Source organism: Haliotis rubra, unplaced genomic scaffold, assembly GCF_003918875.1.
Source record: "Haliotis rubra isolate DU_JTF1 unplaced genomic scaffold, ASM391887v1 Scf1566, whole genome shotgun sequence".
NCBI classification, from domain to species: domain Eukaryota; kingdom Metazoa; phylum Mollusca; class Gastropoda; order Lepetellida; family Haliotidae; genus Haliotis; species Haliotis rubra.
The window spans coordinates 74,904-90,774 of record NW_025765521.1 but is presented as its reverse complement, the minus strand read 5'-3'; the positions used below and the strand labels follow the sequence as shown (position 1 = coordinate 90,774).

The 15,871-nt window shown below is 39.8% G+C and overlaps 1 protein-coding gene across 1 annotated transcript; it reads right to left on the bottom strand.

The window, feature by feature from the left end:
• Positions 1 to 2,590: 2,590 nt before the first annotated feature.
• On the bottom strand, positions 2,591 to 14,468 carry LOC124271003 (sodium- and chloride-dependent GABA transporter 3-like). Its single transcript, XM_046706067.1, has 10 exons — positions 14,413 to 14,468; positions 14,137 to 14,271; positions 12,596 to 12,699; positions 12,345 to 12,469; positions 9,220 to 9,332; positions 8,391 to 8,519; positions 7,435 to 7,534; positions 6,943 to 7,043; positions 3,719 to 3,889; positions 2,591 to 3,044 (listed from the first exon to the last, which is right to left on the bottom strand). Exons 3-10 carry the CDS (start codon positions 12,631 to 12,633, stop codon positions 2,952 to 2,954), a joined length of 870 nt encoding a protein of 289 aa, XP_046562023.1. The 5' UTR covers positions 12,634 to 12,699; positions 14,137 to 14,271; positions 14,413 to 14,468; the 3' UTR covers positions 2,591 to 2,951.
• Between the last annotated feature and the right edge of the window lie 1,403 nt (positions 14,469 to 15,871).

The following is a 15,871-nucleotide window of genomic DNA, read 5'->3' as shown; positions in this document are numbered from 1 at the left end:
ACTGTTGTCGGGAATCCTAGAGGAGACAGTCTTAGATCCAATGACTGTAGCACTGGCAACTTGGCCCTCATCCTTGGATCCGTCTGTGAAAATGGATCTATGGGTATCATATTTGCAACGTAACTGGATGTATTCCTGCTGGAACACCAAGGGATTTGTTTCAGACTTTTTGAGTTTAGTGAGGGTAAGATCGACCTGTGGTTTCACCATCTGCCAGGGTGGTGAAGACAGGAGTCGGTAGGGTGCTATGCTATTGAGGTCAATTTTAGCTGCAGTTATGTGTGGTTGAATTCTGATTCCAAGTGGTGGAACCAGGCTTGGCAGTTTAGGAAACAAGTTTTCATAGAGAGGGTTGAAAACACAATTGTATGCTGGCTTGGACTGATTTGAACGTAGTTTAGTGATATACTGCAGTGAAAGTTTAATGCGGCGTTGTTCAAGGGAAGGTTCGCTAGCCTCTGCATATAGACTGTCTACCGGAGAGGTCCTAAAAGCTCCCAGGCAGAGCCTCAGGCCTTGGTGGTGGATAGAATCAAATTTTTCTAAATTGCTTTTGCAGGCTCCACCATAAACAAATATTTTATGTCTGGTAAGAATGTCAGGTGGCGGTCGAATATGAGTCCCAGGAATTTGGCCTCTTCTACTACTTTGATGGGAGTACCATTCAAAGATACGTCTGCATCCCTGTGTGGTCTGTATTTACGACAAAAGTGAATACAATTTATTTTGGATTTTGAAAACTTAAAACCATTTTCATTGGCCCATTTTTGGATTTTGTTAAGGCAGAGTTGTAGCTGCCTTTCTATTGCTTGCATGTTCTTACCACGGCATGAAATATTGAAATCGTCCACGAAAAGGGACCCATCTACACAACTGTTCAGGACGTTAGTGAGGCTGTTAATTTTGATGCTAAAAAGGGTGACAGACAGGATGCTGCCTTGAGGGACGCCCTGATCTTGGTGGAAATAATCAGACAATGTGGAACCTACCCGTACTTGAAATTGTCTGTTGTTTAAAAACTGAGATATGAACTGAGGTAATCTACCCCTCAATCTAAATTCATGTAAATCTTTTAAGATACCATGTTTCCACGTTGTATCGTATGCCTTTTCTAAATCGAAGAAGATAGATACAGTATGTTGTTTGTTGACAATGGAATGTTTGATGAAAGATTCCAGACGTACCAGATGGTCAATGGTACTTCGTTTTTTTCGGAAACCACATTGGAGGTCATTAAGGAGGTTATTGGTCTCCAAGTACCAGATTATTGAAAGTATGTTTATTCGTACCGTGTTATTAATCGTAAAAAAGGGTTCTTTATATTCATGGCAGAATTTGTCAAAATCTCCACCATCTGAAGGTATTGCAACATCTTCATCTCTTCCCAAACACGAAGAAAACACAATCTGGCAGACAATACTGCAGATTTAATGACGACGTCCAATGCTACATGCACAGCCTTCAATATGAGCATAAGAGGGCACAGATGCTGTGATTGGTCATTGATGCAACGAAGTAAACTGCTGTTCAGAAGGGTGATCACAGCAATTATAGTTCCAGACTCAGTTATGTAAATATTTTCAGACATATAACCAAGAACGGCGTTACACAAATTCCAGCTGCATAACGAATATGTGTGTGCCTATTTAACGCCGCACACAACTATGTTATCTCTGTATGACGGTGGTCTGTAGATAAGCCGGACCAGATAATCCTGTGATTAACGTCATGAGATACGATGTTCGTGTATGTGAATCACTATCAATTAAAGATACACGAAAAGGTGCAAATACGCATTATAAACGAAAAGGTGAGCGTACTTGCCCCACCGGTGGCACCCATCAGAAACATGCAAACAACTTCGGAGCAAGAATAATTGAAATTCTCGTTTCAACAGCATGTTTAATTGTATCTCAAAGGTTGTGAACTGTAGCAAAGATTTCTTACGGTTGTGGAAAGTGTTTTGTCGTTTCTTTTTCATTTCTGAAAATTAAAAGAAACAGTTTTCATTGCACAGTTTCCTTGGATATCTTCAAAGGTATTCTCCATGAAGGGCGTTATTTGAAAGTACTGTAAGATGATTGTCCTTCCGAGAGCGTGCGTAACTCCCAAAACTTTCCAAGTAAATTTACCTCTACACACCTTCTTATTCGTAGAGTATTTGTTGTTTTATATATATCAGTACAATTGCCAATGGCTGAAGGGCTGGTATAAATCCAGCTGGGGTTCATGCAGGTAGCCAAAGTACTGTAAGTCCCCATGGTCCCTAGAGTGGTGATCTACCTTCAGTTGTTGGCGATGCTCAGCCCTTTTTTATTTTGCCTTGTCCTAATTTGAAATCCTGTTTGAGGGACATATGCTAGTTTTATTTCTTATTTCTGTGATGTACTAGTTGGCTTTACTGCCCTTTCGTCGACAGGTTTTTAACATTTGTGCATTTATCATGAATTTATAACCATTTAAAAGTCACGATATGGCTGAAATACTGCCGCTGTGACTATAAACTTTAACTCATTCACGTTAACAGACTCACTCCTCACCCACTCATTCATTCAAAGGTATTCATTCTATGAACAAAGTAAAATGATTGGTTGTGGCAAATAGTTTATTATGTACAAAATTACAAGATTTCATTAATGCTTTATAGCAATCATTTAGACTTGTTTTGCACTGTTTCAATGTATCTCAATTAAATGGTTTAAACACTATCGTCTAACAAATATATCACTAATCAGATACATCATAAATGGTAATAAACCTATTATTCCTAGTGATTCACATATTCAAGGTTTTGCAACTATATATTTGTCAGTTATGTTTGATCTATATGCATTTTCTACCTTGTGACGATTCATGTCTCTAAAGCATTTTACGTTGTTGTGTGTCTCAACTGTGAAAATCGCCAAACCCATTATCTAGATATTGAATCGTATTAATGACTTTGAATTGGTTTAAATTCGTGTGTCAACTGCGGTTTCAGAGGTCACTGCAAATGATGAAGACAGCCTCCAGTGTGTGCCGGGTTCCATCGAATTCTTTAATTTCTAGAAACAAAGAAATAAAAAGAACTATTTGTTACACATTGTAGCATCTGGTCTTATATGTTAAGAGGACCGGTGGGGTAGTTAAAGCAATCGCTCGCCACTCGAAGAGTGAGTTAATATTTATTGTCACATCGGCAATATTGCAGCCATATTGTGACAAGATCAATTGTATTAGAGAAACATAAAAGCCGAAATTAAAAGCCTGTTGACGAAGAACACTAAAACTACCAGTGTATCACAGATATTCAAGTAAAACTAGCATGTTATCACAAAACGATATTTATAAAGTGAACATTACAATACAAAACCAGGCTATAGATCGTCAACACCTGAAGGTAGATCACCATACTAGGGACCATGGGCGCTACTCGAAGACCCTAGTTCGGTTCCTCCCCCCTCCCCCCCACACACACCCACCAGTGATATTGCTGGGACATTGCTACAAGGTGCGGCGTAAAACTAAACTCACTCCACTTATATATTAAGAAACAACACAAGCAGCCCAGACAATATATAGCCTTTGACATGACTCTTTTGTACACGAGATCAAGTCATATACCCTGGGGAATCAATTGGTGTTAACATGCCATTAAACATGTAATTATCTTATCGGAATATTTTTCGGAACAAAATCACTATAATTAACTTGGTTCAAATGTATACGATGACCTTACCTCTTTGACTGTATGTCCCTCTGTTTTGTACACCGTCCAGATGAAGACAACAGGCAAAGGTAAGATTGAAGCAAAGGATATCATCCATCCAAGTCCAGTGGCCCAGGTAGGGTAGATGTAGTCACCATAGTTAGGGGGTCGGTAGGAGTACAGGGAGTAGCAGAAGATGATCTGTGAGCAGAATGATACCAGAGTGACGAACCATTTGTGGTGGTTTATTGTGTACTTGGACACGGGGGTTGAGTTGAGTTGAGTTGAGCTTTACGTCACATCGGCATTTTTCCAGCCATATAGTGACGAGAACAAGTTTGCATTAGTAAATATTGTAAGTACATACTCGGAATGAGTTTTATTTCAGAGACATTTATTTATTGCATTGTCATTCGAAAGCAGAAAAAAAATCATAGCATCAAATTTATAGGCAGGCGGTTTGTTACATTTCATAGTTACAATTTATGGTTGTTACATTTCACAGTTACAGTTTATGATACAGATCAACTTCCCTCAGGTAGTTCAGTATCAGATGGGCGCTCACGCGTGAGAACAGATCTTTTAGGTTTGTTGCATCATAATGTGAGTCCCTTGCAGGCGATAAGTCCACGCATTCAAGCAGAATATGCTTGACGGTGAACACCTCATCGCAAGAGACACACATGGGGGGTCCATCCCCATCCGTTTTCAGCAGATAGTCATGTGTAAATCGACTGTGGCCAATACGACATCGTCGTAAAATTACCTCATCGCGTCTTGACTGACAACCCAAGTAGGTATAACCGATTGTTGGCTTCAATTCATGGAGTTTGTTTCTTCCTACTTGAGTGTCCCCACCTTTTGCATCAGGTCCCGAGTATAGCTTTTGATAGTGGGTTTGAAGTCACTGTACGGGATTAGCAGTGGAGATAGGGGCTTTTCGAGAGCTGCTTTTGCTGCAGCATCGGCCTTAGTGTTACCTGCTATGCCGACGTGACCCGGCAACCAGCAGAGGATGATGTCATATTGGCTAGTAGAAAGGTCGTTGTACAGTTCTAATATGTCCAGGATGATTGGGTGACTTGAAGTCACGTTTAGAAGTGCTTGAAGGCAGGCTAATGAATCTGTAAATATGATGAAGTTTTGGACTGATTTTGCTGTTGAATGTAGGTCAAAGCTGAGAAGATAGCTTTGGCTTCAGCGGTGAAAATGGAACTGTTGTCGGGGATCCTAGAGGAGACAGTCTTGGCTCCAATGACTGTAGCGCTGGCAACTTGGCCATCGTCCTTGGATCCGTCTGTGAAAATGGATCTGTGAGTGTTATACTTAGAACGTAACTGGTTGTATTCCTGTTGGAACACCAAGGGATTTGTTTCAGACTTTTTGAGTTTGGTGAGGGTAAGATCGACCTGTGGTTTCACCATTTGCCAGGGTGGTGAGGACAGAAGTCGGTATGGTGCAATGATGTCGAGATCAATTATAGCTGCAGATATGTGTGGTTTGATCCTGATTCCAAGTGGTGGAACCAGGCTTGGCAGTTTAGGAAATAAGTTTTCATAGAGCGGGTTGAAAACACAATTGTATGCTGGATTGGGCTCATTTGAACGTAATTTAGTGATATACTGCAGTGAGAGTTTAATGCGACGTTGTTCAAGGGAAGGTTCATTGGCCTCTGCATATAGACTGTCTACCGGAGAGGTTCTAAAAGCTCCCAGGCAGAGCCTCAGTCCTTGATGGTGGATAGAGTCTAATTTTTCTAAATTGCTCTTGCAGGCTCCACCGTAGACAATGGAGCCATAATCTAGTTTACTGCGGACTAATGATCTGTACAAGTGAAGGAGGGTGGTCTGATCCCTCCCCACTCTGTATTTGAAACTACTTTTAGCAGGTCTAAAGCCTTCAAGCACTTTGTTTTCAAATATTTTATGTGTGGTAAGAATGTCAGGTGGCGGTCGAATATGAGTCCAAGGAATTTGGCCTCTTCTACTACTTTGATGGGAGTACCATCTAAAGTTAGGTCTGGATCCTTGTGTGGTTTGTATTTACGACAAAAGTGAATACAATTTGTTTTGGATTTTGAAAACCTAAAACCATTTTCATTGGCCCATTTTTGGATTTTGTTAAGGCAGAGTTGTAGCTGCCTTTCTATTGCGTGCATGTTCTTACCACGACATGAAATATTGAAGTCATCGACGAAAAGCGACCCATCAACGCAACTGTTCAGAACGTTAGTGAGGCTGTTAATTTTGATGCTAAAAGTGTGACAGACAGGATGCTGCCTTGGGGGACGCCCTGATCTTGGTGGAAGTCAGACAGTGTGGAACCCACCCGAACTTGGAATTGTCTGTTATTTAGAAACCGAGATATGAATTGCGGTAGTCTACCCCTCAATCCAAACTCGTGTAAATCTTTTAGGATACCATGTTTCCATGTTGTATCATATGCTTTTTCTAGGTCGAAAAAGATAGATACTGCATGTTGTTTGTTGACAATGGAGTTTTTGATGAATGATTCCAGACGCACCATATGGTCAATGGTACTTCGGTTTTTTCGGAAACCACATTGGAGGTCACTGAGGAGGTTATTGGTCTCCAAGTACCAGATTAGAGAATCATATGCAACCCAACCAGTGTAGTTTAGAAACACCTTGTATGCATATACAGTTTCCAAATATAGATGACGTATATCAGACAGGGAGTCAGAAATTAAATGGAAAGAAAAGTCACGTCTCTTGGACACTCCAGAAACCTATAATTGTGCGTTCGAATCCTTTGGCGTAATTATGTTTCCAGATATGCCAACAGCACACCCGTACACCTGTATTTCACACAGTTAGTACACATCTAAGATCTTAGTCACATTGCCCTTTCATCCTAGATCCAACCGACATGCCTTAGTATAATATGAATACTACCCAAACAGGTGCTGCACGATTGTCTTCAATACATCACTGTCACCTTCTGAAGAGATACCTATTATACAGTACTATTTCCGCAATACAAACTGTCACCACCGTCACTTTATCTGTATGTCGCATTATCGTCAGCTGGCGCAGCGTGACTTTCATATGTATACCAACATAGGATTGTTGGTAGACTGCAATGTTGTATTTAAGACTTGGCCTAAGTACACCACAACCGTACACCGTTTATACGTGTAAACTACTGCCATGAACCAACACTGCCATCTTCATATGAGAATGGATATGGCACATGACTGGTCGCTATCTTCCAGCATAGATCAATGTCACTTACCAAAAGAAGTCCTGGGCTGATGAATTTCAGACTGAAGGTCATGACTCTTGGAACTGTCTTCCCCCACATCGAGTTGACGACCTTCTCCACCCTATGTGTTCCTAATACAAACATACAATGCACGGTGCCTCAAGTACGTTTATCACTGAGGTTGCAAGGACACTAACATTGACCACGATCTGAATTTTAATGCCAAGTTTTTGCGTAAGAGAGACACTGGTTAGAACAAGAAATATTTACACTGGCATGGGGTCTCAATTGTCGAAGAGGTCGTGTGAACACCAAAACTGAAAAAGGGTGGTAATGTAGACACAAAACCAATTACAAATGTGTTCAAAATACTGTAAGATCATGCTTGTTGTAAGAGGCACCGTGGCGTCGCTCATTCTTTGACCCAGGGACAGGAATGAATTTTGTCGTTTATAGTTAGTATGGGTATATTATGTTTCATTTCGGTTTTGGTATGTTCCTAATCTGGAACAAGATACTTACCATAGATCCAACTGACAACAATGCATTCCAACATGCCAAAAACTGCTATTGACGGGAAAAACGCATACCAGTCCACCAGTGTAAGCATGTACATTCCTCCCTGTCATAAAACCGATTCGACATTATAGAGACACGTTTAACTGAAAGGCATTATGACAGACAACCTGAGGGAATTCACTATGCTCACCTGATAAACACTCATTTGAACCTTTGTAATGGGCTTACTCAAATCCGCTCCTACCAATCAGCAGTCAGTAATTGGTAAAGGCTCTTGCTGAATAATTGCGGAATACCCAAATCTGAATCCCAATTCGGTCCAGTCAAACATTTGTGGACACTAGAAGTTGACAGGGAACCTACCTAAGTTCATGCTTTGGTTAAATACTTTTCTTGTCCCATGTGACTTCTTCACCAATGGCGTATGACTTTGTTAATAATTCATGTTAATAAATGCATCTTTCCCTTCTCATGGAGATGTAACAACTTGTACATGTGTATGTGTTAGATACTGGTATTTTACCCGAAACATTTACGTACATATAGCTTGGGTATGGATGAAAATCTGATGTTATTCCTTATGATTTTTTGCATCCTCTGTCTCTACTCCCTCATGTACGTACCCGTGAAGATCCGGGGTAGAATTATCTTCAGCATCCCGTGCTGGTAAGGTTCGCTCACTTGGTTGACACATGTCATCGTATCCCAGTTACGTAGATTGATGCTCATGCTCTTGATCACTGGGTTGTTTGTTGCAGACATGATTATTTACAGACCGCCGCCACATAGCTGTAAATTGCTGAATGCGGCGTAAAACAACGAACCTAACCAAACCTATTGTACGTTACTTTTTTTCCCACCCAACTGCGTTTGCTTTAATGCCAAGTGTATTAGGGATTTGGACGCTACATAGTATTTTGGGATAGTTTTTGGGTATAGTTAAGACGTTATATATTCACCTGTGTCATGTAGAGTAGACCAAGGAGGAAACATGGCACCAGGACCATGAGGATGATAACCCAACGTTGGCGAGACAGGCTTGGAAACTGATCTGACAATGCTGTTATTGCGATCTCAAAACATGGTAACTGAATAGAAACGGGATTCAGCATGTCAACCACGTTTTAGTCAGACCAACATATCAACGTGTAGGATCTGACGTATTCATATACTATATGAAATTTTGACAGCAGACGGAGAACAATATTCGTAACGATTCCTTCAGATCAAGTTGTAAAGAAGAAGTAACTACCTACACTTTTGATTTTCATTGGAGATTCTCTTCCCAGGCGTGTAATTCCTTTGCGATTAATGTTATTACCATACAATTTCAAATGTGAATGTTGATAAAGGTTTAAGACACATTTGTTTGAGAACCGTCAGCCTTGATTAAATGCCTGACAATTACCAAATTTACTTACACACGCAAGGTCTTGAACGTCTAGTATGACCAGCCAAATAATAATGTATATGAATAGGCATGGTTTGACAATTGTAAATAGACAGTCATTTATGCAAAAATGTCTGTGATCCATGCTTACATTCCCCTGTACCTATGTACTGATTGATCAACAGGTACAAAGGTAAAATTTAGGAATTTCAAAAACGCTTCAGTGATCTTTTAAATTCAGCATTTCAACACATTTACCATACAAACTCAAATATGATATGACTATGTCCCCATCTAAAGAGGTTCATACTATTGGTAAGTATTTGCTCATTTCGTGGACCATGCTGATTTCTTGGGTCGAAAGGGGCTCTCGTCAAACTTAAAATATGATTCATTACCAGAGAGTCTATTCCGAGTGTTATCAACGTCAAGAAGGACAAGGCAGACCACATCTGAGGCAAGGGGAGTGAACCGAGGGCTTCTGGGTAAGTGATGAATCCAAGGTTGTATCCTTGAAACAATTAAACGATTTTAAACATCAAAATCTAGGACATTGGCATGAAACCACAGACGACTACCGTGCAAGCTTGACGGATACTGTCTCACTTACAACTCACTGCATGTCAATATCATTTATGAAACAACGTTAACTATAAGAACAATCCAAAGAAGAATGCCGATTAGATACAAACATAGGCACCCGACTCTGATATATTTATATGGATAACCTATATATATATATATATATATCAGTATATCTTACATATATGGGTCATACTAATAAATATATCAGAGTCAGACGCCTATGGGCACAAATAATATTCTTTCCAAGGCGTGACCTTTGATGTGCGTAATTGGTGTTCGTTGCTAAAGAACATTATTCGTGATTGCCAAAATCCCCTCCGATATGCAATAAGGTGTCGGTTGTTGATAGATCAATGTTTTCTTTTTGAATGAGTGAGTGAGAGAGCGAGAGAGTGAATATTAATTAACGCCGCATCAGCAATGATTCAGCTATCCGCCATGATCTTTTTGAGTGAAAAGACAATTTTAAATGATATATCGATACCTCACACGGTATCTGTGTTCAAATGTCAAAGACGATTATAGTGCGTAAGTTAAGATTTAGAGTCACATCGGCAATATTTCAGCCATATCGTGCCTTAAATAAGTGACTGTCTTATAATAGATATATTGCCATTGAACAATCTGTCAGCAAATGACAATAAAACAACCAGATTATCACAGAGATTTAAGACGAGCATGTGACTTCAAAATTATATATACTACAAACAATAAATAAGGGAACACCCTAAAATTTGATAGTCGTATATAAACTGAAACGTGGTGAGGTCATTTATACTCTAAGGTAAATGCAACTTTTTGTGTGCTTAATTGGCACTTTAAACGACATGTTGGAAAATGCAGTGAAGCAACTGATTCAATATTCGTTGAGTTTGAGTGAAATGAAACATTGTTGAAAACAGCGAAAAACAAGGGTTCTGAAACACACCAGCACCATGTTTGATTCAAACGCCCAAACACAACAGCCTAGTGCACGTGGAAGACAGACTGCCCCAACATGTCGTTGAAAGTGCCTATTAAGCACACAAAATGTTGCATTTACCTTAGAGTATAAAGGACCTCACCACGTTTCAGTATATATACGACTATCAAATTTTAGGGTGTTCCCTTTTTTTGTGTGTAGTATATCACTATTCAGTACAAAACATTCTACCCTGAATCGAGAAAATACAAGATTCTAATTTGTTGTTCACAAAAATCAGACGGCATCTATTGTGGATTGACGCTCATCTGATTGTAAGGCCGCTTCACCGCGCATTAACAAATCTTATTGTGAGAACTACTTCCTTTTGACCACAATGATGGCGGATCATAACAACAACTCCATGGATTTTGACGCTGACTATCGAATTTTCGACATAGGCAATTGGAAAAGTTTTGGATTAAAAATGCGTTTGATTGCATTGCGCTTCACTGCGCACGAATAGAACACTGCCGCACTACTTCAGCTTGACCACCAACATGACTAATATCAACACAACAGACGTGATGGAAATGCTGACAAAACATTTATTTAAACTCGAAAAATACAATTATATGATTTCCCCCACCCAATTATGAGGGAATCTCACTATCATATTACCTTCTATTATAAAAATATTCAAACTCAATTACAATACACAGCCCCAAACATAAACAAAACAATATCTAACATATAAATCAGAAAGCCTTGTAAAAATACATCCCTATCTATACAAAATATGCAGCAAAACATTAGTAAACATTTACCTACCTGGTAAATGGTATATTTAATTCCGTTTAGAATGGGAAATTTGCAAGATAGATCTAACGGTCTGGCGAAACACCACATTTATGCCACTCATAGTCATACTCCATCATATCCCGTTGCATCGTTCACAAAATAATTCTGCTCTCTGCCAGCTTCCCCGCAAGGTTGTCACTGTTATGTTGTTCTACTTTGAAAAACGCTTGGACACAGTCCAGTCCCAAACGATGAAAACAAAGTTCCAAGGAATCACAAGTTAGTTGCATGTACACTAAGCAGCAGTACTGTCACCCTTTTGTCGCAGGCCGGGGTGGAGGCAGGTACGTGAAATCATGATCGGCCGGTCATAAAAATCAACAGTCTTTGATGAGTTACAGGTCGTAGGTTGATCAGGAAAATATCTATTCTTCGATTCTGCAGGGTTCAGAGTCAACAGTCAGTCAAGTATTGTCCACTGTCACTTCAAATTTTAACCTTTCGCAAAATGTAAACACTGGCTCGTCCGCCATTTCAAACTGTTGCGTAACTGTCTACTTCAGAGAAAATAAGTAGGTCAGACGATTCCATTATAGTGTGGCCAGGGGTGGGCGGGGTGGGGTGGTGTGTGTGTACAGTTTCACGGCACACAAAACAATAGGCTGGTTTTAATCGTGTGGAGTTGGGATGGAAAAAAACAAGATCTCGGGTATTACATAATTGCATTGAATAAACAGTAGTTTGATTTCTTTTTTTGACAGAATATTGTTATGTTGTAATGTTAAAAAAATACGAACGGCACCTACCGCTCCCTTCACAGACGTCTTCAATTCGCCTCTCGTCCCATGCCGGATTACGCAGTGTCTTCCGGAGAGGGAGGAAGTTCGATTTTAAATGGGTCATGGTAGAATGGAGATAACCCTAGTGTGTTTGAAAATCAGAGACATGCTTTACTGAATTGATGGCGACTAAATATTTCAATTGAAACCTCACGCTACGCGTTCGGTTCCAATTGAAATTTAGTCGCCATCAATTCAGTAAAACATGTCTCTGATTTTCAAACACACTAGGTTTATCTCCTAAATATTAAACACATCTCTAGATTACCAGCAATTGACTGTCGATTTCATGCCAGGGACCAGTGGTACTCTTGCCACCTGCATGCACCCTTGCTAGATTTGCATCATTTCCTCAGGTTTCATCGCAGATTATAAATGGCCAAGAAATAATCAATACCTGATGACTGAAATGCCTCCACAGTCACACCACGTTGGTAGGCAACGTGACCCATGATAGCGAAGAAGGCAAAACCAATATATACGGATGTCAAAGCAACAGCCGCCACTAAAGTCACAGCGTCCCTAGAAGAAACGCATTACATTTAAATATTGCATGTGATATGCCATGTTATATATATGACACAATTTTCACATTATCATAAACGTCTTTAATACATCTATGAAATTAACGTTAAACACAATGTCTACCTGAAGCAATTATTGTTGAATTTGTTGTGTCCTGCCATAGTTGGAAGACACCCAAACGCAATTCCGACTGTAAGCAGGGCAAAATTAGAGGCCTCAATCCAAATCTGCAAATGGAGATGAGTATTGATGACAACTGAATTTACCAGACAAAAACGAAAAGTTCTTCTTCAGTTGAAGATTATGCATTATCAGTATGTATTCCTTTCGTGGATAGTTTCCTTTACAACACAACGTCATACAGTGAAAGAATTATAAGTAATGCATTTTATCCTTGAACATTTAAGTTCTGATGATTTTATGCTGTCGGCAGTCCGCAAAGCCAAATCTCACTGTATCGTATGTGTTTAGGAATCCATAGGAAGGAGAGCCTATCCTGTCCCGTCGGCGGTACCGCTGAAAACACTTTCGATTTTGTCACTGAGTAATATATAGGTTCTCCTATACTGAGATATTAATCATGCAACTCCTTGCCGAATTTGCATAACGTTCATTGCAATCGTGGGAAAAAGAAGAGGCTCGACTGCAACTCAAAATTATTAAATGTAAACACCAAACGTTTGAGCTGTTTGAATATTGCTCGACATGAAGATAAAATTGAAGGCTGGAAATTTGAAATCATCCCTCTTGCCATACAGTCTTGTGATTATTTTCTGTTACTCTAAATGTCTATGCATAGACTTTAATATCAAACACATGAATGGGTCTCACTATTGTAAGTTCAGGTGCGTATATTAGTGGATAAGCATTGGGTATTTGATGGTTGATGAAAAATAACAGATCACCACTATCCTTTAACTGACTGACTGACTGAGTTTGGTTTTACGCCGCTTTTAGCAATATTCCAGCAACATCACGGCGGGGAACACCAGAAATGGCTTCACACATTGTACCCATGTGGGGATTCGAACCCGGGTCTTCGGCGTGACGAGCCAACGCTTTAACCACTAGGCTACCCCACCGCCGCACTATCCCTTAAGCTAAACTTTTTGCTCAAATTACCTGGTTTTGATTTGTCAGCTCGAGCTGAGATTCATATGCATAAAGAAACTGCAAGGAGGGGAACACAGTTGTAGAAGCTTACTTCTTGTCTAAATGTTTTGCTCTCAATCGTATCACTGAGCACTTCACGTAATGTCTTCTCATTCAACGTCAGTTGATATCCAACCGTCATGCATTGCACACAACCTCTGAAGATAGCCTCTTATATGGGAAGGTTAAGTACAAATTTAAAAAAGCAAATGGTTACTTTCTGGAATTGTAAATATACACGGACGTACTTTGAGAATCCATTTTGTATTAAATCCAATAGTCTCAAAAACCTGTGAATAGTATTGGTGTCCTTGTTTGATACTGATAGTAATGTTTGAGACAGTGAATGAATCCAGCAACATATCTCTCTTTGTATGGATCTTGTCAGCTTAACACAAAGTGGCCTCAGTTGTCAAACCTTAACTGTCATAGTTTTACTTTGATCTTCGACTGTATATTTCATAGCAGGTCGATAGTGTGGAGCAGGTCTCCTTTAATGTCTTTATCTTCACCTTTGGATCCAACAGCCTCTCAAAATGTGGATAAATGAAGAAATATATGCCGTCAGCAGAACCCGGAAGTAGACAGCCCCTGATGAGGAAGACAGCAATAAGGATGTAAGGAACGCCCACGGTAACGTACACCACCTGTTGCCATAGAAACACATGATAAAACTGAAGTTGATAATAGGAGCACATGTATGCTGGATCATGATCACTGAAGGTGTCCCAAACGTCAAAGACCTCGTTTAACAATTCATAGCGCAATAAATAACTGCCTTTCTTTACCTTGCCTGAAACCTTTATCCCTTGGAATAGACATACGAACGCCAGGATGTATGTGATAAAGACAACCAACTAGGGGCCACCGTATACTACCGAGATCTTCCAGACCGTCGCTAATCTGTAAGACCTTTAACCTGTTGAAAACAGAGGTAATGTACTCTGAGAGTTATTTGGCGATATTTGAGATGTGACTCAGAGATAGAACGAGCAGTAATGAACAATTACTATACATGCACTGTGTGCTTTGAACTCACAAGAAAGCACTGAGGTTCATTATTTAAGTGCTGTGATAATGGCAAAATTAGGATCATTGTGACTTTTGATTGATTCCTCAACTTCAGTTTCCTAAAGTCTGAAAATGGCATTCTATCACTCTGGTTGAACATAAAGGAGTAACATATACATGAAATAATAAGATTCAATAACATACCATAACAGTTTGCATTTGTCAATGGGTTTGGTTATATCTATTTATTTCATATATGCATTTATATACACGCTTATTTGCGTAACTGATAACAAAATGACAACGTTAGAGAACAACCTTTCTAGATCCTCCACCAGAACAAATATAGCGCAAAGAGAACTTAGCTAAGGGTCCACTCAGTCAGTGATGTGTTCCTCGGAATTTTGTCTATCTGCTTCCCAACCACTGTGTAATTTTCAGAACTTTTTCAAAATATTACGATCTTACATCTTACATGTATGACGAGAAGTAGACGATTCACAGCAGTGCCATTTGATTTACATTGATCATAAATTTATATATCAGTATGAAACAAGTATACTAAAAAAGATCATTTAATATGAACATGAAGTAACTGTTTAACATCATTTCAGTATCAACGGTGCGCTTAATGCCCAAACAAAATGTTGACGAATACTGTATCGGTCTTATGTACGTTCATGAAAACTTTATAAAAATACTTCTCTTATAGACCCGTGAAGATCCGGGGTAGAACAGGTCTTCAGCAACCCATGCTTGCCACGAAAGGCGACTATGCTTGTCGTAAGAGGCGACTAACAAGATCGGGTGGTCAGGCTCGCTGACTTGGTTGACACATGTCATCGGTTCCCAATTGCGCAGATCGATGTTCGTGCTGTTGATCACTGGATTGTTTGGTCAAGACTCGATTATTTTCAGACCACCGCTATATAGCTGGAATAATTGCTGAGTGCGGCGTAAAACTCAACTACTCACTCACTCACTTAAAAAGAATGCCCCCTCACAATTCCGTAGAGACGTTTCCGAATTCCCCATTGACAATGGGACAATGAAATTGGTATTAAGCACGTCTTCCACATGGTGTCCAGAACACACATCGTGAATGAAGGACGAAGCATACCATCTTACTTCCAGAATTCTTCAGCTGCTGTCATTCCCGTCAAATGGATGGTCCTATTAGCCACGGCAGAAGAGTTGTGAATGAACATCGCTGCATTGGCAATTGAATCATTTGTG